Source organism: Athene cunicularia (assembly GCF_003259725.1).
Source record: "Athene cunicularia isolate RWA chromosome 2 unlocalized genomic scaffold, athCun1 chr2_part1, whole genome shotgun sequence".
NCBI lineage: Eukaryota > Metazoa > Chordata > Aves > Strigiformes > Strigidae > Athene > Athene cunicularia.
This window is the reverse complement of record NW_020799095.1, coordinates 27,201,216-27,225,531: the sequence shown is the minus strand read 5'-3', so window position 1 is coordinate 27,225,531 and position 24,316 is coordinate 27,201,216. Positions and strand designations below refer to the sequence as shown.

The following is a 24,316-nucleotide window of genomic DNA, read 5'->3' as shown; positions in this document are numbered from 1 at the left end:
TATGACACGCCTTCTACTCCCTCCCTCCCTCCCTCCCTCTGCTGCACAGCCCAGGCCTGTGAGCCAGGGTGGAAATGGAGCGTGGAGCTTTAGTTAATTCTGTTCTGCCTTAATCCTGTATCATCAGGTCACTTCTCCGTGTGAAGGTGATAGGAAAGGATTAGTTCCTCTGCCTCCCCAAGAAAAAAGCAATGCTGCTGTGGTACTTTCCTTGACGACCCTCTATTTTTCTCTGTACTAAACCATGCTAAAGTCATCACAAACATACAGGGTCATTTACAGGTTGCTTCAAAACATAGGACTCTTATAAACACACAAACTTGATGTTTTTAGCAGCAAATACTACTGAACAGAGCTTGAAGCAAGTGTTTGTAGTTGTTTGAAATGAAAACATGACAGGTTTGAAACTTCAAATAGCTTAGTTCTTACATTTTTGTTTCCTCTTTTTTTATCGTGTATCACAAATAGTTGTATCTCATTAATACATTACTTTTTTCCCCATTTGCACATTTAAAACACCTTGGTAAAATACACAGCAAAACCACAGTATGTTGGACTTAGTTAAAAAAAAGCACCATTGCTCTATCCTGATATTTCTGTGGCAAACCATCTCAGTTTAATCTTTTTATACTCTTACACATAATCAATTATTTTTTCTTAATCTAATCTCTTTTGATAAAAACATTTTAATTTTCAACTGTACACAGCTACTATCTGAAGACTGGAGGACAGTGAAGGCAGTTGAAGTAAAATGGGAAGAATAATAAGAAAGATATTTTCTGGCAGAAACAATTTTATATAAATTTTATGTGTATGTATACACACACACACACACACACACACACACACACAGAGCTATACTTAGACAGTGAAGCCATTTGGAACATTTCATCTAGCCATCCAAGTGAAAAATTAAGCATCTAGAAAGGCAGAACAAGAAATACAGAATGAAAACCAAACATCACAGATCCCTCACTTATGAAAAGAAAAACGGGAGTAGATGGGAGTCCATGAGGATCATTTAGAAACCAGCCAAGCAATATCCTAAATCCAGTATGTAGTGTAGAAAAATGCAGATGATGTTCTTCAGACAACCTCAGGTCCCTCTTAGCCCTTCATGTATCGCCACAGGCTTCGCTACTTCTCTGAAGTGATTCATACACCATGCTTATTTTTTTCATTCTTATTTTGAACAATACTCAGTTCCAATCTGTTTGCATTCAAAAGAGTAATAACAGTATCATCAACGAAAGATAGGGTGAATTCCATTGCATTGCTTCTCTTCTCGACAATGCCTCTGTTATTCTGGGTCAGTCTGAGAACAAACGCACATTTTGAAACCATAACCATCTGATTATGCTTAGAAAACATCACCAATTTTCCCTGCCCTGGAACAATGATTTTATTTTAGTTTTGTTTTCTTCTAGAAAGGAGAAGATCTGTTCTTCACATCTGTTTGACTAAACATATCAAAATCATTTCACACTGACAGAGACCAGAAAGACTGGTGTTGCTGGCCATAAATCGTGGTACAGTTTCATTTGCTTTATGTGTACAGAATAAAGCACAACACAGATATGACAAATGGCAAGTGCCAGCTACACAGATAGAAACCGTAGAAATTGTTCAGTGAACATCTTTCCCAGATTCTAACTTCTTTTGGAGCCTCTTTTACACACCATTATTAAAAGGACGGACAATTTCCAGAAGATTGCATAGTACAGAAACATATAAACTGAAATAAAAAATAAGGTATGCTGTCAGAAAATTAATGGTTTATTTACACCTTTTAACTGGTGAAGATGTAACAGTTTGTAACTAGGGATGCTGATTTTGGGGGTTAAGATACAATTCAGAGATCAAAGACACCTTACTCTTAAAAGTCAGTTTCATAACTTGCTGCGTGTAGGGGACACAGCTGTGTGTAATCCAGCTCCTTAAGTGGTCAGCTCTTGTTGGGTACAGGTTAATGGGAATATTTTAATACTTGGAGACAGAGAGTACCTGGGGTGGTGGACAGGATAAATGTCTTGGATTGTGCACAAAATTATTTAAAGAGGTCAAGGAGGAATACGCGTTCTACTGCCTCTGCACAAGGATATCATGGCCCATCTGAAATTGCTGTCAAAATTTCGCTTGCCCACATTTGGGCCAGGAATTCACAAAGAGGGATTAAAAATACGGATGAGACTGCATCACTAAGGCTCAGTGGAAATTACTTCATCAGTAGAAATCACTTAATGGCCTGTAGTAAATCTAAAGCAAGTTTGGATAAAACCTGGAATAATAATATTAGATTACAGATGCCTCAAATTATCTAGTTTGTTTTTTTTCTTTTTACCAGACACAAAGACCCAGATTTTCAAAGTTGCACAAAAAATCTCTCTGGGCATTTTTGATTTAATTGAATAGCTTGTGTGTGAAATCAAATTAAGGGGTTATACATAGGTGTGTTACTAGTATTGTTAATCTGTGATATGCCCATTAAATGTACTCTTCCCTTTGATTGCTATTACTCACTTCTGTTTGCCCAGATTTGAAAAGCTGACCATGGAAGTTTGACAAATATTTTCTTCTACCTTAAAATCAGATGACCATTTCATCAGACTAATGAAAAATTAATTGGGGGGATTGCTGGAGGTTGAGCAGTCACATCTCTGTTTGTAATGCTGGTGCTTTCTACTGCATGCAGGAGAATCAAACATCCACCACCACTCCAGGACTCGAGCCTAAAGCCTGGCCTCCCTGAAGTCAGCCAGCGGACTGATAATCCAGCCTTATATTCTTGGGGCTCAGTCAGACAAAAATCTTGATAAAGTTTGTCATGTCAGATATTATTACTCCTTTTAGTCTTCTTGCACTTCTTACTGTAGGGGTCAAGAAAGGGCAAATAGGGCAGAAAGAAATCTCTGGGTCATTATTCTCTTATCAGAGTAGCAGGAGCTTGGGAGTGGCTACATGGCAGGGAAAGCTTACTGTGTATTATGCTAATGGGAGAGGTTGGGAATGGCCATGAGTCTCTGTGTGTCTGTGTCCGTGTGTGTGCTCTCATGCAATTAATCATTAGGAATCATCTCTGCTACTACATTTTAATTACTATATCTAGGTATTTTAGGAATTAAGTTTTACAACACATATTTGCGCCATAAAAAAAATGCCAAGATTAAATAATTTTCACCTGGTTACTATCTACAGTACTGAACACATTTTGAACGTTCAGAGTCCACTACTGCACATTAAAAACCCTTCCCATCCATCCATCCATCCATCCATCCATCCAGTTATTTCAGATGGAAATATAAATGATGTTGATACAATAAAGGAATGCCTCATTCATTTATAAATATTATTTATTAAAGAGAAAGAAATAATTCACAACTTAATAATCAGGATGTGTTCATAGCCTGAAAATGACTGGTATGATTTCTTCAGAAGAAAACTGTTTAAATGATGTCCCATGCAGCAGTTTAGCAGCCGTACATATGATGTCACTCCTAAAAGTCCAAGTAAATGACGTCATACATACGACCACCAAGCCACCACGTGACAAATGACTGTTATAAGAAAATTAATTATCATTACAAAGTGAAAAAACAGGCTGTTGGGAATGCTGAAGTTCACTTTATACCTAGAATTAATAAAGGAATCTAGAGAAAGCAATTTGGCTTCATTATTAAACTATATTGAAATGAACAAATAGTGCCCGGGTTTCTGTAAGACAGACACCTGCTATTAACTTGTGCAAGACTGTGACCATTTCTGCAAGACAGAGGCCAGATAAAGCAAGCATAAATTTCCTTCTTTTTTTTTTCCACAAAACATTGGACATGATGAACAAGCATCCCCAAATATTTTTCTTCCACCAGCAAGGAGCTTGAAGTATACTAACTGTCCACTGTACATGACATTTAGGAAAAGAAGGTATTTGCAGCTTTCTTTGCTTTTGTTTTTTCCCTTCTTCCACTAAATACAGTAATTTTGCAACATTTATTATTGAGCTCAATAAAAATATATTTCAAATTCTGGATGCTCTGTTTGTTATTGATTTCGATAGCTCAAACATTCATTTGGTACAAATCTTTTAAAACTGCTGAGTGTAATCACCACTTTGTGGGTCACTAAACTCCTGTCCTTCAATACATCATATCTTTGAGTGAGAGCTCAGCATGATTTAGACTGGTTGCAGAGCCCCTCTCATACTTTGATTATGTTTGAACTACTTTTCACAGCTGCTAGTGTTAGCACAGGGAAGAAAACGACTGATGCCTTAGGAAGGTCATTAGTGCATGGTACTCAGTGAACATAATAATTTCTTATTCATCACAAATGCGCTAGGAAACAGCAGACAATTTCTTTGGGGAAATACCTCAGCATGACATGTTTTACTTAGCCACTGAATGTTAAAGTTTTCCCATAATCCGTTGCTGTTAAGCAGGATGGAAATCACAGTAAGATCCCATGTGACTTAAATTGCAGATTTTGGCAGCTGTTTAAACAAGCACAAGATTATCAGCCACAATAGGTGAAGACAAGGCACTTGTAATGAAAATCAACTCATTAATCTTACAGTTCTTTTCCATTGCAGCAGGATTTGCTCACAGAAGGAAGCTTTACTCCCAGAGTAACCTGATGCAAACTGCGGGCTTAAAGGAAGACTGCAGACTCCTTCATGGGTTTTCGCTTGCAGCTCCCATTAACATCTTGTGAGAGACCTCTTTAGGGCAATCAGCTGCACAGCAACATTCTTGGTTTTTAAAAAGCAAAGGTGGAGACAAAAAGTCCTGATCACTCATGAGACTGGGTGAATAAAATAAAACACCGCATTCCTCTCCCTCTTGGGAAATCATGAGCAGTTTGAGTCTCAAATTCTCACACTAATTCTCACCGCCTTACATCAGCAGCTTGTTTTCCTGAGTTCTTCTTGTGTGAGAAGGGCTACAGAACTTGCAAGTCCACTTCCTTACAGCTGTCCACTTACAGCTTGAAGTAACCCACAGTTACAAAGGGAAATGCACACTACAGACCAATAGCTTTCAAAGCCATGGTCTCAGGTAATGAGACCCAGGGGGATCTCATCATCCAAGGATGGGAATCCCCTGGGCTTCCAGTGATACCAGACAGTAAGCAAGGCTCTGATGAAGCATGCCAAAGGAGGATGTGATAGATCTTCAGCAGCTCTTCTGGCCCATCAAAGGGTGGGACCTGCTCTGGACCAGATGATGGAAGAGCTGCTGTCTGAGCAGGAAAAGGCTTGTGCTTACAGTACCCACACAAGCATGGGTTTTAGAGACTCATGGTGAGAACCACTGAGCCAGGCAGGTGGCAGGAGCCCGGGGGCACATGACCACACTGCCCCACCAGTGCATATTACATTCCCAGCTGCAAGGATGAAATGGGTACACCGTGAGTGGTGCCCTCATCATAGTGGCAACCATTTTACTAATTGACTTCTGGTGACTTGCACCTACCCCAATTGTGTTCCAAAACACACCAGTTTGTGCAGTTACTGACAATCACATTTAGGCTTTCACATAGTTAATTTTCCATGTTTTGTGAATGGGAATTATTCACAGGCCCTTCAGGAGCTGATACAATGTACCAGACTGGGTATAGCTTAGTGACTGAAGCTTGGTAACAATTTGACAGATTTGAACTTAACAAACTTGTACAATTTGTTTTTTACTCAACATTAAATTATTTTAAAATACAATCTTGGTCTAATGGACCTAATTGAATGATAGTGTGGTCTTCAGCTGGACCATCCATTTTGTCCTTTCTTGCACTTTGTGGTTTGTCGGGACAACAACATTGTAATATGTGAGAACTACTCCAACAATTCTCATTTAAAGGATAAGACCAAACTACCATTTGTTAGCACTAGATGACAATTCTTACTTGATAAAAATCAAACAGAGAACAGAACTGTCTTTTCTCAACATCCTGCAAAATTGATCGGTCACACAGGAAAGAGACCCAAGCTTGTTTCCTCCTCCTCATTCTCTGCAGTTCGATGCCCCTGGACACACCGTGATGATGCTCCATCTTTCTTGTGGAAAGAAATGTGCACTGAGAGATGAACTAATTGCTCCAGTACACAGGGGCTCATGTACTTGAGGAAACAGATCTCAGTTACATTCTGTGGCTCTCAGTAATTACCAAAAACTAGAGAGCATCAGGAATAAAGTGAACTAAAAAATAATGAACAATCAAATTTATTAGAATTAACTTTGAATTGTAGAGGACTATCTGGTGATGCATTATTATGCATCCAAAAGCAAGAGAAGCCATTAAAGAAGACAATAAGGAGTTAATTTTATTTCTAAATAAGGTTTTGGAGCAATTGGTGCTTTAGTTTTTGTTTGGCAAAGGTGAATTATGGACCTGTACACAGAAAAGTGCTATTCATTCTATGCAAAAAATGACATATGTAAGAGAGATGGTTTCTATCGGAAGGTACCAAAACTTCTTGGTGACAAGTGTAAAGGAGACTGTGGGGAGAGGGTGTCTATGGACGCCATGTAACTGTGGTCTATGATAAAACATTCAAGGAGATATGGGATGAATCTGAGGAAGTCTGCAAAGCACTGAGACTGTATACAGAGCAGAGAGTGCTCCAACACTGAGTGTGTTAGGGAATCACAGCTACACAAAGAAAAGATTTCAGGTAAAAAGCATGTCCTTCTCAATACTGGTGACCACTGCAGGGGGATTGGCTCCTACAGTGTGACAAATGGCATAAGCAGAGAGAGAAAGCAGAGGAGAAAGCAAGGGCCTCAAAAGGTTGTGTTGCTTTGCAACAGCATGCAGTCACCAGCTAGGAATGCAGGACACAGATGACAGTAAACCATTAAAGCCATCAAAGAAGAAAGATCTGGAGGGTGGTTTGTGGGGTGGGTAGAGAACAGGAATGAGAGATCACCCCTGTGTCACCAATCACTTCAATTACTATATCTTTCTCAAATTCAGAAGTGGCTGACATGTAAGTTCCAGGGGCTCATGGCTCTGGGAATCAAGAAGTGATTAGAAGAACCAACAGATTGGGAACAGTCTCTTTGGAAGAGAAAGAAAGACACCCTTTTGTTGTTACAGACCACAAAATGTAAAAGAAAATAACATTTTCTACCAGTTACCGGTCAAAAATTTTTGGAAAAATGACTTATGACATGTATTTTTCATATTTGATCTAACAGTAGTGTTCTGGCAAACGTCATTAAGGCAACAAAGCTTGTTCTACTTCTATGACTGTGGCTTCTCAGTTACCAGAAGATAAACTAATCTCGGAGGTGTCTAAGTAGATCACAGTATGGCCACTGCGGTGGGGAAGGAAGGAAGGAATATAGAGATTGGAACAGTGAAAATGTAAGGAAACTTGTGCTTAAGTTATCCATTGAGGTTGGAAGTTGGAGACCCCTCTGGTGCAAAGATACCTGAAAGGAAGGGGATGCAGATCTCATTGTAGAATTTCTTAAAGAAACCCTAGTCCTGGAGTACTGCGGGAACGAGCACAGAACTAACATTGCACACATGCTATCATGGGTGAGAGATTTAACAGATTTGTGGACAACGGGGCAAGGATTGGTTCAGTCCTTCAGCACTGACCTACAAATCAGATGCTCAGAATTACTGTTGACAATTTTAGTTATCAGAAAATTTACAGTCCTGTCACTAGACTGGGGAATAAAAATTATCTGGAACTGCTCTTTCAGTTGGCACTGGCTTGTTATAGGAAGAATCACTGGGTTTTTTTCCAAGGCCCCTGTCGGGCTGTGCAGACCAGCTGGGATTCAAACCCAGAAGGAAGCTGGTCTCTATCAGACCATTTTGTTAGAGAGATCTCTGACCATGGGTGATTTCCCAGCCAGTGCATTGCTACGTGCATCCCTTGCAGGGCTATGTGGAACAGCCACAAAAGCTCACAACCACCAGAAATACTCCAATATATCTCACGGCAGAAGAATTCTGCCAAGCACTGGGATGGTTCCTCAGATCATTAATTTATTCTGGACAAATTATTTTGAGACAAAGTTAGCAGAAATGCATCAACTCTCCTTTGTTCTTTAGTCGGCTCTCCAGCTCTTCTTTGGTTGAGGGTCCTAATCCTGAACAATGAATTCAGTATTTTACCAACATAAAGTGTTCTTTGCTGTCCTCCTGGGTTCTCCACAATCTCATTTATTTGTTTTACCTTCTTCTATCCATCACTCTCTTACCATTCTCTGCTTTCCTTCCCTCTGTTTTATCCATATAAATTTATGTGGCAAACGGTACCCTGGGCAAGTTAAGCTAGGCTGAGAGAAGCAGAGGGACACAACCCAACCAACAAACTAGGAAGAGCAGTCTCTACTGTTCCCCAACATGTCTTCTAGCCCCATTTCTACAACTTATAGCCAGAAAGAATGGGAGCTGATGGGGGGGTGTGCACAAACGTTTCACATTCAGGTGCTGGAAGAGAACACGAGAAGCAGAGGGGCGTGAGGAGCTAACCAACAAAACCAAGAAGAGTAAGAATCAAAGTTTTCTTCAGGAACACAGAGACAAACAGTTAGATGAGGAATAAGGTGGCATCCAGCATGCAAGTTACTCATATCAAACCAAGGTAGGAGAGGTGCTTGTTCCCAGTAACAACATTCAGACATATTCTGACTGTTCTGTAACTGAGGCTCTGGGCAGTAGTCTCAGTTCTCACAATCAGTAATGTCTACTATTTTATGATAATTTCTGATAATTTCAGGTTTCACAAGTAGAAATAAGAGAAAGCATTCAACTTACATGAGGGGTATTTAGTCAGGTAGAAATGAAGTTACTACATATTTAGGACAACAGTTACTCAGCCATGGTGCATACATTGAAATAAGTATTATATTCATATTAAACAGTTGAAAATATAATTTCAACTGAATACCGTTCACTGAACTTTATTCTGTCATTTTTCATTTCAGTTGCTTTCCTAATAGCAGAGTAACTATAAACAGTGAAAATCCACAATTACTGAAGTCAGTCTAAGTTTCACACAACAAAGTTAAGGGAGTTTTCAAACAGACTAAGTTTCCATGTCACTGATATGTTGTAGCCTGTAGAACACAGAAATGAAAAATCACATACATTATCTTCTTCTGACTTGCAGTTCTGTCTTACCAAAGACCAATGTTTTCAAGTTCAAAGTTTAGAAACTTTATTAACCTTATTTTGATATTTATCAGTAAGGGAACTCATTCCTTCACCTGTGCAATAAAACAAATATAACTCAGTACTCATTTTTCTAAACATCACCACAAGTTTAAATTTGGCAGGTGTCATGAGCAGTTCAGTTTTCTCATACTTACAATTAGAAGGATGATCAGTAAAAAGCAAGTTTGGGTTGTTGTTTTCATTGTGGAATCTTCCTGGAGAGACACGTTGTAGCTGACCCTTCTGTGAATTAAACAACAAAACCAAAAGCAGTATTAGACCTTATCTGTCAAGATAAACTCCTTGTCTTTGTGTATGAGCATCCTTCTAGACTTAAAAGTGGACTCTGTGTGTGTGCGCGCGCCCCCAGCCTTGCATGTGACAGTCTTTGATTTCACTGGATGCCAGTATGTTTTTAATTTGGTCTCTGTGGATCTCTGGTGGTGAGTTCAGCTGATCTGGGGTACAGATGCATGTTACTATGTCACCAGCAGCAGACCTGGGTTAAGCTTTGTCTTTGCCAGCTGAGGCTACCTTGGTTGTCCTGATTCAGCTGCTTCTAACCTAGACATATGGCTGCAGACCTATGAATAATCTGGATATTTTAAAACCAACCTGAAAACCCCAGAAAGATCTGGTTCACAGATAAGCGTAATGGCAGCTCAAAAGGCATATTTATGGGTTAGAGAAGGCCAGAAGTTGTGTAACTTCTAGCTAGGTGAACAAGCAAGTGTGGCAGGAAAAGAGAGAGAAACTGGGAACACCACTGTGGGATTACATACTCCTTAATGCAGTCAGCTTGGCTAAACTGTGGATAGACACAAGGCAGTGCAGCCCTCAGGCATCGAGAATGACTTCTTCAGTTGCACAAAGTACTGGGGAGGCAGAGCATAAACACGACTCCACAGGCTTTGAGGAAACTGGATCAGCAGCTTTTTGTTTTGGTTTGTTTTTTTCCTAAATCAACACTCGTCTTGCCTTCTGGAAAAATTATCCAGGGGCCACCATGCATCATCATATTGCTTCACAGTTGTGGGAGTTCAAGCAAGCAAAGCTCTTTGCATTAACACATTGGTGTTGGTTTTATAAAAATGGAACTTCTGCATAAGCGTGAGGAACATGGCTTTTGTCAAGGCCCAGTGCCTTCTGGTGTGTCATGGACCACTAATGGTGCACGGGCTGAGCAACATGCCTATAGATCACCTTCAGCCACAGTAAGAAAGACAGTGAGCACTCACAAATCTTTAATTTTCAGACTGTTTAAAAACTAAGTGAGGTGTTTTCTACCCAGGCAAACAATCCTGTGAGCACTGTACATATCTGAAAGACACAAATTTAATGGGAAAAAGGTACATGGACTTGGATGCTTAGTCTGCTTGACATGTAGTGAGCAACACAATCACTTGTGTAACATTCATCTCTGCAACAGCACTGAAACAGCTTTTCTCATCTTGAAATGATCTGGAAGGTCATCCATTTCCAAAGCAGGAGGAAAATATGAGATCAGTTGTAACTAACCTCATCTATGAGATCAGCTGTAACTAATCTCATCTAAAGCAGAAATATGTAATCTCAAATGTAATAAAGGTGTGGCACTTCCAGTTCAGTGTAGCACATGTGGTGGATGTAATCTCCTACCAGATCCAAACGGGAAAGTTGCAGTCATGTGTCACTGAGATTACATAAAACACAAAGTGATGGAAAAGAGGGTTGAGAGGATTTGCATCTAATAAGGAGTAGCCTTATTACTGCCTGAGCCTTGCCAGAATCATTCTGGTGTGACAGAGGTAACAGGACAGGTAAATGACATAGAAATAATATGTGATTACGCTGTCAGCCACATATTTGGTTTTGATCAGCAATGGTAGACAACTCAAAGCAAAAATTGGACAGGTAAATCAGAGGAAAATGCCTGCAATTGTCTGCATATTCTCCAGACTATTCACTGCAGTGTGTGCTTGTTCAAAACTGACAGAAAGATTCATGAAGATACAAACAATAGGTTTTGGTCAGCTGTGCAATCAGCAGACACACAAGCATGAACATGGCGATCACGCTGTTACACACTGTACTGTAAATCGTTCTGTAGTGTGGTGTAAAGCCAGTCTAGTTGGTGCCTCTACTCTTCTTGTTAGCCTCATTAATTCTGCCGCATCTATGGGAATTTGGTAAAAGGCAGGCAAAGAAAGGACTGTGCCTTACAAACTGTCAAGAGTTATAAAATACACAACACTTTCCACAAGTGGCACGGTGATCAACACAATATTATGACCCAGAAAACATAAGCAAAATCAATAGCAGATGAAGTTACCTCTGATACATCTACTTTTCCTGTACCGTGTGCTGGGAGTGTTTGCAGAACTATGTTGTGTTATAGCTGTAGCTGCAGGTAAATCTTATCCTTGTGAGATTTTGTGAACATTTGTTATTATGCACTGAAAGAGCTATTTAAAATGTTTCTTGCTCCTGTCTCTCCTAATTAAAAAAAAAAAAAAAAAAAGCCATCTGCAAAATCTTTAACACATTATTCTCCCCTCTGTTAGCTGTGATGACAGTGCCATATGATACTACATACAAGTAAATGAGTAAGAATTATTTCCCACGCTAAATCTTATATAGTCTTGATATTTCTAGTCATCTTCTAGCCAGCTCTAACCACAGGAATGGCTAACATGCTACATAAAATCCAGAACCTCTATTTTCTTCCTCTTTTCCAGTGACAACAATTTCAACAATATTTTAACAATCGAAGTATAAAGCCCCTGACTAAGAAGTGGTTTTTCTCTACTTTAACCATAAGAATGGCCCGTAACACTACAGCGCACTTGGGTTAGCATCAGTATTGGATCAAGAATGATTGCATCGAAATGAAAAGGTACATGCAGGTAAAAAGTGTTGGCCAATGGGCAGGGCAGAAACAACAGGAAGGCAGAAAGACTCATATAAAGGAAGCCCCAAGAGACGGACTCTGTTAGCCTCTGGGCAGAGGTACAGAGCAGCATCACCATGTCTTTGCTCCCTTCTCCAGTGATCCAGGTTCATGTGTGACATGACAGGCAAGTTGGGATGTGCAAAGAAGTACACTCAAGTGCCCTGGGCTTTCGGTCTTCCGTGCTAAAGTATAATTTTTTTTTACACCAACTGACACTACTGCCCATGGACAGCTTGCTTGCAGCTGAAGGGAGGGTGGACAGCCCAGAGCAGCCTCATGGACATCATAGTTGCACTGGAGCTGTGCTACCAGGAACGTGGGGAGAAATCAGAAATGAGCATGGTCCCCAGCACATACACCATGACTCAACCACACCATCGGCTTCATGACAGTACCCGCAAAGGCAGCTTCTCCTTGCTGCCTTCTGGCTGCTTATTACCACCTGGCTTGTGTGACCTCCATAGCCACACTATAGGGCCACACTGTGAAGCAGGTCAGGAAATTAGTTTTCGGCTACACACTTTTAAAATAGAATACATGTTTTTTTACGACTACAGATGGACGAACCATACATTCTAATCTTTCAAGCTGTTTTATGCATAGGCATTTTAGATGGCTCTTCATTGCAGATGTTTCAATGTGTGCACGAGGTTTTCCTGAGATGATGCTTATTACAAAAACCAACAGTAATTATAGATAATATACTGATAGTTCTTGGGATCACTGGAGCTAATATAAGGATGATTATTATGGGGATTTAATACAGTTTACAATGATCTGAAAATTTGTTTCATTTGCTTAAGTTCTCAAGCAGGTTTTAGGTGGTGTCCTGATTCCTGTTTCCATAATATTTACCCTTTTCCGTAAGACCAACAATGTCCTTGCTTCATGTTAAGATAATATAATGTGCTTCATGCATTTAAATTTTAGAACACCCATATTTAGTGATTAATAATAAGCACATTGCTAAAACCAAATACTTTTCCATGATTATATTAATTCTTCACACTCTGTTGCTTGTAATAGTTACATATGACATCCCTGTCTGTTCTTTAAACTAGAATATTGTTCTTTCTTTCTTTGTAAATGTAGCATAGCTCATTACGTGCTAAGATATTCCTCCTGCTTCAGCTATTATAGTAATACCATTGACACCTTGGGATTAGCCCTGCAGCTCATCTGAGGATGAGCACAGCATCCTACTTAGTAATGATGTCTCTTTTGGATCTGTCTTGATTTCTACAGCTGTAGTACTAAGCTGAACAGGGCTTCAATTATAATTGCCATTGGGTTGCCCAGAAGGTGGGACAACCCTCCCTGCACAGTCATTTGCACAAGGCCAACAAGGGGAGTCGAAATTATTCAGAAAGGAGTGTATGAAGAGGAGGATTCAGAAGAGGGGAGTAGAGCATTTCTTTGCCAAGGTCCGAAGAAATAAGAAAGAAAGGCTTTTTCAGAAGAAGAACTGGAAGAAACTTCTCATTTAATTATTCTGCTCTGATAATTCTGCAATGTCATCTTTCACAATAGTGCTGACATACCTTTGGAGGAAAAGAGTGTTTTAACTGCACAAAACAGGACTTGTGGGGGTTGCGGTTAAGTACAGAAGTGTGATATAAAAGTATCTCTTTCTCTGTTGGAAAACCCCAGAAACTTGGAAAATTCACTTGCTACCTCCTCATTTGGCTGCAAGTTCCTCATAGGGTTTCCTTTCCACCCTGTGCATCTTTCTCAGGGTAAACAGCTGTATAGCCACCTCCAATCCCAGGGTGTCTAGGATTTCTTAACTATAAGAGAAACATGCAGACCCTCCTAGGGAGTGACTTGTCACTCAGCACAGAAGGGCACCAACTGGTTTGGCCTGCATTAACACTGGAGTGGGAAACACAGGGCAAAGGTAAGACATGGGCAAGCCAGCAGACCTTGCTGCTGAGTGTTTGGGGAATTTGGATACAAGAAGGAGGTTGCAGGTCTGTTTGTGTTGACAAATGTGCAGGTAGTCTGGGGGAAAGTATTAAAATCGTCCCCTCATTCCCAGCTGGACATTCTACCCCTGGGTTCCTAATTTAGGCTGCTGCTTTGGGGCAGGAGTGAGCTGCACATCACAGGTCTATAATCCCAGGTTCTGCGCAGACCAGCGTTGTAGCTATAGCCCCTTCAGGAAGGGGCAATGCAATGGGTGTCATCCCCATGCATGAAAAGGGAATAGATCCAGACACTCCTATTTCCAAAGCAGATATTCTAGCCATTAGCATACAATGGTCTGCAAATAGTTTAACTGGCACCAGGATCTCCTGCCAACCATATTTCCAAGGGAAATGATGAGCTCTGCTCAATTCTTCCTAATGTGCCAGAAAGTCGGTGACTGTCAGTCCCAGGTGGAGAGACATACCTCCCTATGGCCTCTAGCCAAGTGTCCAGGAAGATGAGGCAAGGCAGAAGACATATCTAGTGTCTTGTAATTCTGTATTCCCTACCGGTTACCTCTACAGAGTTTCTTGATCTTTTGTCTAACCCTCATAGAGTTTTCATAGGAAAATCTCCTGAGAAATACAGGTTTCAAATTCTCAATTTCAGATGTTAGGCACCTAAAGGCATTGCTACATGAAAATTTCAGGCATCTAGGTCACTTGCTGAATCTTACTTCCTTCCTTTTGGTAGTCTTGGAGATAATTTCACTATCAGGGAGTCAAGTGCTCAGTTGTGTGATGACTACTCAGTTGTTATTCAAGCAGATCACCATTAATTTCCATTAGCCTGCCTGGTGGAGACAGTGAACTGCGTCTGGCAGAGCCAAGTGCGTGCTATGTTAACAAACTGAAACTATTAGACATGGCAAATAGGCAATTTACAGAGCTACACAGATCAAGTGACCAAATAAATCTACTTTAACAATTCATTTGGATTACATGGGAGCTGCAATGTTACATGCTTCACAGTCCCATTGAAAAACTGCCAACAAGAAGGGACTGTTTTACCTCAGGATTCCCTTTAACCAAACCCTTTGCACTAAACTGGACAAAAATAGAAAGAAATGGAAAGTAGCTACAGACTTGTCTGTGTTTATTTTTAAGGTAATCACAAAGTTTTGAAAAGCCTTCCTACTACATATCCAAGCAGCCAATGTGATCATACACACTGCAGAGAAAACTGGAGATGGTTGTTAGACTGGGTAATACGACAGAGATAAGTACACTTTGAAAGAACAAAAAATACAAGAAATGTATTTCGAATGAGAATTATTTACCTGGGACTCTAATAATATGCAAGCCAAATTATCCAGAAGGTTTTCAGAAAACGATGAACCCTCTTATGAAATAAGAGACAGTAAAGCATTAAAGGAGTTAGAGGATCCGATTCCTTCCACCTGCCAGGGGCACCTGGGGTGAAGGGCCCTTGAGAGTTTTCCATTACCTAGGAGGGGAGCTGAGGTAGATAGCTGAGCACCAACGCCTAACTTCTAGGTCCCTGAAGTTAAACGAATCCCGTTTGTATTATATGTAGACCTGGGTATGGTATTTTTGCACTCTAAAGGCTATTATTGGGAGGTGACTCCTACCACATGGTAGTAACCAAGAAAATGACTACTTTTTCAGTACTTAGGAATCCATCTCTAATCCTCCTGTTGGCTGTTGGCCAAAGGGTTTTATGATGTTTAAAAGCAAGTAAAAGCAAAGAAGATTTCAGGAAGAGACTAGCAAAATATTTCAGGGGATTTGCTGGCAGCCAAAGTTTGAAATATTTACAAAGATGGGATTGGGTAATTTATTTCAAAAGCTTTAGTTTTTACCTTTTTTTAAAAAAAGCACTCTAGGGAGGTGTAAAACATGAAGTATTTTAGCTCAAGGTGTTAACAGGAGTATTTGAAGAGAGGCATTCCAATCTCTTCTGGAGTTCAGCCTCTACAGGACTCCCTGTACCTGTGCAACATGCATTTCTCTGAAATTGGTAAAATCATTCTGTTTTACCCAGGAATAGTTGTCTGAGCAATGTGTACATGACCCTATTTTGTAATTTTAGGAATGTGTGTCTGGTTTAAACTGGACATGAAGTTATTCCAGGAAAAAACACCTTTGTTGAAAAGAAAAAAGAGAAGAAAATAATATTGTAGAATTCATCTTTAAATATAAATAGTAAGCATTTACTGCTGCAATAAATAAGATACCTATTGCTTTTTGGTGTGCTGTGCCTCAGTCACATGTTTCCAGCCCTCCCTTGTGTTTGTGTTGTGAAGATGTGACCCAGACAGCTACCCCAGCAGAAATTGAGCCCTGGAGTATATAAGTGACAAAGTTTTTCTGCCTCTGCAACTCTCTGAACTTACTGATCTGAACTGATACGAGCAGTGGTAAAAGGAAGGGGGTAGAAATACTTAGTTTGAAGGAGATGGCAAGTACAACAGTACATCTATCCTGATATAGGTCATTTTAAGCTGTTGTGGAAGTGAAATTAAAAGAAAATCGACTTTGGTGCTTTTGTGGTGAAAGAAGCAACAACACATGCAGTTACATTTGTACTCATGCCATAATGCAGTACAGAGAGCAGATCACACTATGTCTCTGGAAAATGAGTTAATCCTCTTCAATCATTATTCAAAGGATACACTCTTAAAATAATCTCACTGTAACAAAACAATGATGGTTCACGTAAGAATTAAGTCAGGCTCTCAGCACCCTTCAAAGTATCATAGAATGGTTTGTGTTGGAAGGGACCTTTAAAGACCATCTAGTTCACTCCCTGTGTCATGGGCAGGGGCATCCTTCACTAGATCAGGTTGCTCAAAGCCCCATACAACCTGACCGTGACCACTTCCAATGACAGGGCATCCACAACTTCTGGGCGACCAGTTCCAGGGTCTCACTTCCCTCATCACAAAAAATGTCTTCCTTATGTTCAATCTAAATCTAACCTCCTTCAGTTTAAAACTGTTGCTCCTTGTCCTGTCACTACAGGCCCCAGTGAAAAAGTCTTTCTATAAACCTGCTTTATGTACTGAAAGGCCACAATAAGATCTCCCCCAAACCTTCTCTTCTCCAGGCTGGACAACCCCAACTCTCTCAGCCTTTCTTCACAGGAGACATGTTCCAGCCCTTTGATCATCTTTGTGGCCCTTCTCTGGACCTGATGTAACAGGTCCATCTCTTTCTTGTACTGTGGACCCCAAAGCTGGATGCAGTACTCCAGGTCAGGTCTCATAAAAGCAGAGAAAAGGGAGACAATCACCTCTCTCGACCTGCTGGCCACAATTCTCTTGATGTACCCCAGGATACGATTGGAATATCATATTGTTCATATCTGATGCCAAAGGCTTTATTTTTATTTGTTTTTACAATCAGATTCGTCAAGCTAATGTTAAATACTAACCTTACGTTCCTGAAGTATCACTCAAGATTTTACTAGCTCTGCTTTCAGTAATGAATAACGAGATAAAACCAGCAACATTTTTAAAAAAAACTTACTAAATGCCAGTAAATGTTATCATGTTAAAGTCAAATATTTTCAAGCTATAGAACAAAGAAGCAGAAAGCTGTGTAACAAAGCACAGGAGATAAATCCATGGCAGAGCATTCCCACTATTCTAAGAGTGCTTGAATAACAGGATTAAATGAAGCAGCTTTGGCTAGTGGTCTACCATGTGATAGACGAAAGCAACCACACTGCAGGAATGCCAAGTTCATCACTGAACATTCCTCAAAGCAGAACACTTCCTTGCCATTTCGCTATACTGTGAAGCCGTGGTTTAGCATCTCACATAGTAGCACAGTGTAATTTTAGCCTTTTAGGCACAGCTGTGAAAGGTCTTTTTGAAAGTGCTTGTAATTTTTGGAGGGCTTTGCAGCAGTGCTTGTAAAATGAGCAAGTATGCAATTATCTAATTTTGGTGACACTGCAGCTTGAACACATCCAGGAGTCTGGGATGAATACCACCCTGTTGTAAAGACTTCAGAGAAGATGCATACATTTATGTCAGATTATAATCTTTTGCACAGCCTGCAAAATTAAAGCAGATATTGGAATGAATCTGAATCTATAATTTTCTCTTTTTTTAAGAGCAAAAAGTTTTCCCAGTCCTCATCACCTGCAAAATAATCTTTGTGGCTAACATTAATATTAGTATAACTTAAAATGAGACTTGTGAGGGGTAGAACTAAACAAACATTGCTAAATAAACTGAAATATATTACACAGCTTCAGTCAAAACTTTGTGAGTTAAGGAAAGAGCCATCTCCATGGTTGCCTTATGACTTTAACTGGACCAGCATCCTGACTGTACTGGACGTACAGCCTCAGACTTATGTACAGTATATAGCCATCAGTGCATTTAAAAATATTCTAACAAGTATTTGAGTTCAGTGGAACAAGAACATAATGACAATGTAGATCTGGACGGACTGTGGAAGCATACATGAAGATTTAGGGAGAAACAAGAAAAACTGCAGGACACAGGTTGAATGTAAGGGTGTTCCTTTTTCCAGTTCCTAAATTCTTTCTGTATCACATTGGAAGAATCTTCATCTACTTGAACAAATACAACCTCATGGGTGACATTCTTCCCTCTTGGATCAATACTTTTTTGGATCAATACTTTCTTGATTTCATATATTAAGAGTTTTGTTAAAATTTTTCTTTCAGTTGCAGCATATACTGGAAAGAAAAATCGTTATTTAATATATATTTGTGGCCAATTCCCTCTCAGTTTTCCATTTGATCCTTCCCCAGGCAAACTCCCACTGGCCCTTTTTTTGTAACCTTACATTCCTACAGATTATTTGAAGCAAGTGAATATTTTATGGGGTGGGCAAAAACCCAAGAAAAATATTATACTTTCTTATTATGTCATTGTTTTTATATAAATCATATAAAGTGTGAAAAATCTTGTGAGTGGATTGTTATAAATCAAATGCATATGACACACATTTAAAGCATTTTGTTCCCATTTGGCAGCAGAATAGCCCATGCTACAGCTGGATGTAGGTTTCATTTCTGCCCTGAAAAAAATGAGCCTGTGTTGAAACACTAATACTTTTTTCTTGAGCCTGGTTCTAATTTTATAGCAGTTCTGCAAATAATGAATAGAAATCCCAGTTATGATTTGAAGTCAGACTATGTCACCACTGATCTGGAAGGGTTGTATCTAACAGGGTATTTAAATGACCTAAAAGAGACAAGCTTTGGGCATACAAGGCCTCTTGTGACAGCCTCTGGAGAAGGCTCTGTGTGTCTGAGGTCTTGGCTAACTTTTATAGATAGATCAGTTGGTCGCTTTTGAGAGTTATTAGCTATGCTGGTACATCTTGCTTTACCCATACTCTTAAACCATCTACTGCAACGCTGGTATTTCTGTTACCACACCTACTCTATAATAAATAGAAAAGCAACCCCAAGCTGTCATTGCATTTTAGACTATTTTTACAACTGATGTAATGGTTAATGAAGATATAATGATGTAATGAATGATGCAGATATAAGGAAACACGGGTAAATCAGTAAAAACAAGATTATCTCCATCCGTTATTATAGATTAATTAAATATCACAGCTGTAGTGCTTGGATACTGTATTATTCCTGTCAGGAATTATGGCACCATTACTATAAAGGGTTAGACTGAATGTAACAGTCTGAATTTCCTGTTTCAATTAGGGCAAAATCCACACATTGCTCACTGTGGCATTACACATTCATTACACAGTTCAACAGGGCAATTTACATATGGCAAATTACTATGAACTGACATTTTACCAAGAGGTAGCTATTAGCCACTTGAATTAAAATTCTGTGAAATACTTCCAGACTAACATACATCAAGAGATTTACTTTCCATGATAACTAGGCAGGTGAGGGTTGCAGTGGACACACACGTGCTTAGGTTAGAATAAAGGGAGGAATGGGTCTTTGCAGAGACCTGCAGAGAGGTTAGTGTTTTCTTTATGGTTCCTCTTTTCTTCTGTAAATCAGGGTGAATTAGCAAGGAATGCAGATGAGGGAATGGGAATCACCTGAACAGTGAGATGATCCATTACTGTGGTGTAACTCACTCACATATTCCTAGAAAATTCTATAAAAAGCCTTGGTTCTTTGTCCCAAACATCCTTCCAGGCTTGCAGCCTGGAGTCCAGGGTTCAGCCATGTGTCCCAGAGGGATAGCAGGGTCCAGGTGAGACACAAGGTATTTGCAAGAAAACAAGGCCAGGAGATGGCAAAATTAGATAGTGGCTGAAACGTGTGCACGTGCCTTGTGAATTGAAAGATTTATCATTACTTGCTACCAACATTAGCTTTGATCTTTCCGGGAAATCAGCTGCCAGCCCCCATGCCAGTCTCAGCAAAGACCTCACACAGATCCTAAATACACATGATTATCAATGGCTAACCACCTATCACAGGAGTTTTTACTGGCACCTAAGTATTCACGTCCGTGGAAGAAGGCTTTTTCTGGCAAATCAAAGGTGGATGTAATGTTCTTAAAAAAAAAAGGAAAATTGTGAAGCAGGAGGAACCCAGTACAACAGAGAAACAAGCCCTTGCACTACAACACTGCCAGCCAGGAGCACAGGCTTTAGATCTGTAGGCCTTTGACTGCATATTTCTGCTAAAATAACCTACTATGAATCCTTGAGGAGTTACTGAAGCTCCGTATTAAGCTGAATTTATTGAAGATCTCTTCCTATCCTGCAATTAGAGGACAACAATGGGAATTTGGGCTGTGTCTCCCTCACAGATTACAGACTGATGCTTTGCTCTTGCTGCCTACTATGGTGGGGGTAATGTCAGTGCCGCATCCTCCAAAGTGCCAAGGTTCTTGCTGCCTTCAGCAGAATCCGCGACATAGACACAAAGCAGCAGAACTGGCCTTCTGTGAGCCCTGGGTTTTCCTTCTTCCATTACACATGTTAAGTGGAGGTCTGAGACAGCACTGGGAAGATAACCTGTACACCTTGAAGAGGAAAACAGCATATCATGGGAATGATTTGTCAGCAACGTTGTCTCTTCAGAACCTGTTAAATGCAATATAGATCTTTCTATTGGCCTCCTGGCATTGTTCCATTTGCTATTACTGTTATTATTTCAAATTCATTTATCTGATTTTGCTGCCCTTTTATGCATTATTTTATACATGAGGTTCTAGTCAGACAGACAACGTGTAGCCTAATTCTGTGCTGGACAGGGCACTGGTGGGAAGCAGGGCCTGCTCTGAAGCACCGTGTTAGCCAGGGCCAGTGAGACATGCTGTGGGTAAAGCATCATGTGGTCTGGCTCCCACCTGCTCCATTGTTAGGACTGAGAGTCTCTGGGGCCACTGCAATTCTCAAGCAAGTCAGTAAAAGCACATTTATGATCACTTATAACATAATGTATTTCTTAAGGCTGCCAAAACTAACTCTGAATGCTTCCTTATGCCAAGGTTTGCTTTTGGCAAAATCTTGATATACACTGGCTAAAGCCTGTCTTTAGCAGGGTTTTATTTCACTGGGGCTGCTGAACTGAATTTCTGGCTCCCATTACCCAAGGAATTCAGAACCACCCCCAAAATGACAGCTGAAGTCACTAATGAGGACAAGCCTCCAAGTTTTGAGTCAGCTGAAAATATAGAATCAGTTTTGCTTTTCTGAGCACAGCCCAGACTCATGGGGCTGTTCTTCAGTTTAGCCTATAGAGCTCAAACTTGGACACTTATGTAGCAGCAAGGATTAGGGTTGCCCCAAATCTTTCTACCAAATCCAGTTGCAGAGGCAAAGGATAATCTGGACCACAAATGATAATGTTAAACAGGAAAATTAATACTTCCAATATAGCGGCCTTTTTGTAAGGCTTTTCAAAATAAAAACCTGGAAGTATTCTGTAATTCTCAGCAAGATTTTTCCTGTTACACCATAGGTTGCCAACTTCAGTATTTATTTCACTGGCAATGAGAAAAAAGACCTGAAACTTTAGCCTCTCTGTGCTGTTAATAACTTCAAATACTCATCCGTGATCAAAAGCTTAATGTGGAAAAATAATAGATGGTCTCCTCCATAAACTGTGTTGCCAGAGAAAGAGTCTTCATATGGAAAGTACTTTATATAGCTGATAGAAGACAAAAGGGAAGACTATTTGGATGAGCACTGAGATTCAGAAAAGACTTCTAATAGCTTTGGAAAGAAGTCAGTATAGTCTATTCAACAGCAGCTAGGGCTGACCTTGCTTGACATCCTGATTGTCTCACTGAATCCAAGCTCGTGTGCATGCATGTGTGTGTGTGTAAGCTTCTGCAGAGCTGTACAAAATAGGAATTTAAGACAGCCTAGCTCTCATGGGATCTGTAGAGGTTGTGTCCTGAGGCTTTCTGCCCTTCTTTTGGTGTTGATTTGGCCTTCTGGTGATGCAAAGACCTCAGGCTTTTATTTGCTTATAAGGAACTTGTAGCTTTTGCCTAAATCTTGCCAAGTATTCATCCTGATGAAGCACTTGACCTTTCTATTAAATATGTTTTTCAGGCACCACCAAATTAAAAAGCACTTAAAGAGTATTTTTTCTCAAGCAATCTAAATATTTCTAATGATGGCTGCATTTTGAATCTTCTGCACTGTACTTAGATAACCACCTTCACCAAGGTAGTGAGAAGCCCAACTCTGGTTTCTTGGAGTAAGATCTAGCTTTGCATATCATACAGCTCACATATTGTACACACACAAGCAAAAATGCAATGTAAAAGCCATCTATTGTATTTGTGGACTCCAAACAGCATCTGGAGGTTTTATTCTTTATTAAGAGAAAAATGTCCTTATTTTGTTAGGAGTTTAACTCATTTGATATCAGTATATGCAAGATAATACCACTTTTGTAGCCTCATTCACTGATCCCCTTTGAACAGGTGTTTCTCAGAGCTACAAGGAAAGAAAAAGCAATGCTTTAATAGGAAAGACATCACCATAAAGCAACAAATGAGCTCTGGAACAGGATTGGCACTGGAAAATAAAGTTGTATGTCTGCATAGCTCTGTAGCCCGGATCTTACAGTGAATGGGTAGTCTTGTTTGGGATGGAAGGAATGGAGTGGTCTACAGAACCAACCTTTTTGTAGAATGAGTCTTGCCGAATAAGCTGGTATTTCAGTTGTGGAAAAGCATCTTGACTATTCCTATTGAAAAGTACAGCTCACAGAAAAATGCAAGTAGCGGAATTTGCCTTTCCATGGCTGTATGTCCTAAAATCTCTTCTTCCAGACTTTGTAGTCCTAGTTCCCTTCCCTATACTTAGCACTTCCTCACTATCCTTTATCTCCTTTTCCAGCTGCATTTTTTCACAGAAGTTGTTATTCCCACCTTCTTTAAATATATTAATAATGCAGTCCTATACTGACAGCACAGAGCTCCACAGAATATGAGAATGGAAAATCTGGTACAACATTAATTTAGTTTACTGTCAGCGAATATTGTGCTAATTGCTTTCCATATTGATTTGGTAAAACACTCATGTGGCATTTATCTGAAAAGTTTACAGCATATCTAGCTGGCTACATTATGTTTGCAAAACCCCCAGCCTTTTGCTATAGAATTAGGCTAGGCTTATTGAGCTCTGGTTATACATATCTACTCCAGGGATCATGTGATGCCTAAATCATTCAACTTCCTCTCTTAATGAATGGAGTCAGTAATCCAGTTTCAGTTGCAACAGTGAGGCACCCCACAATCTTTTTGAAAACGGTTTAAAAGAAACAGCAAAAACACCAATACCAAAAAAAAAAAATAAAAATATCTCAAGCAAAGGAACAACTTCCCAAACCCTACTTTGGAAAGTGAGTTCTAAAAGAACCACTGTACAAATGATTAAATACATTCACATTGTACAGTTCTAACAGCTGCTATGCAAGGAATGACTAACATCATGCATCCTTCTTGGAAGTCTAGTTTAGGTGCAACTCCTTCAGAAATGCCCCTCTCAGCAGGCTGTGTTCAGACACCCATCATCAACATGGAATTACACACTGCAATATAGACAGAACAGCTGCTGGACATGGGAGCGGTACATGTTGCTGAATATCATTATCTATTTTTCACTTTACCACAACTTGTATGAAATACTTTTTACTTTTGGTGCTTTCTGGCCAGTCCAGAATGCCTGAAACTCCACTTTTACTCCAATGTCATCACAGTATGGGCAGGGCTCAGAGACAGTTGAGTAAATTTATGGATTTTGTTGGAGTGCTTTAACTATGACAGTCATTACTTCATTGATC

The 24,316-nt window shown here is 39.9% G+C and overlaps 1 protein-coding gene across 1 annotated transcript in view; it reads right to left on the bottom strand.

Annotated features, from left to right (window-relative positions):
- Positions 1-9,405, bottom strand: part of CALCR (calcitonin receptor) — a 75,446-nt gene extending 66,041 nt beyond the window's left edge. Inside the window, exon 1 of the mRNA XM_026842425.1 lies at positions 9,324-9,405. Coding sequence (XP_026698226.1) covers positions 9,324-9,371 — 48 coding nt within the window. The 5' untranslated portion in view covers positions 9,372-9,405. The remainder of the gene's footprint in view (positions 1-9,323) is intronic.
- Between the last annotated feature and the right edge of the window lie 14,911 nt (positions 9,406-24,316).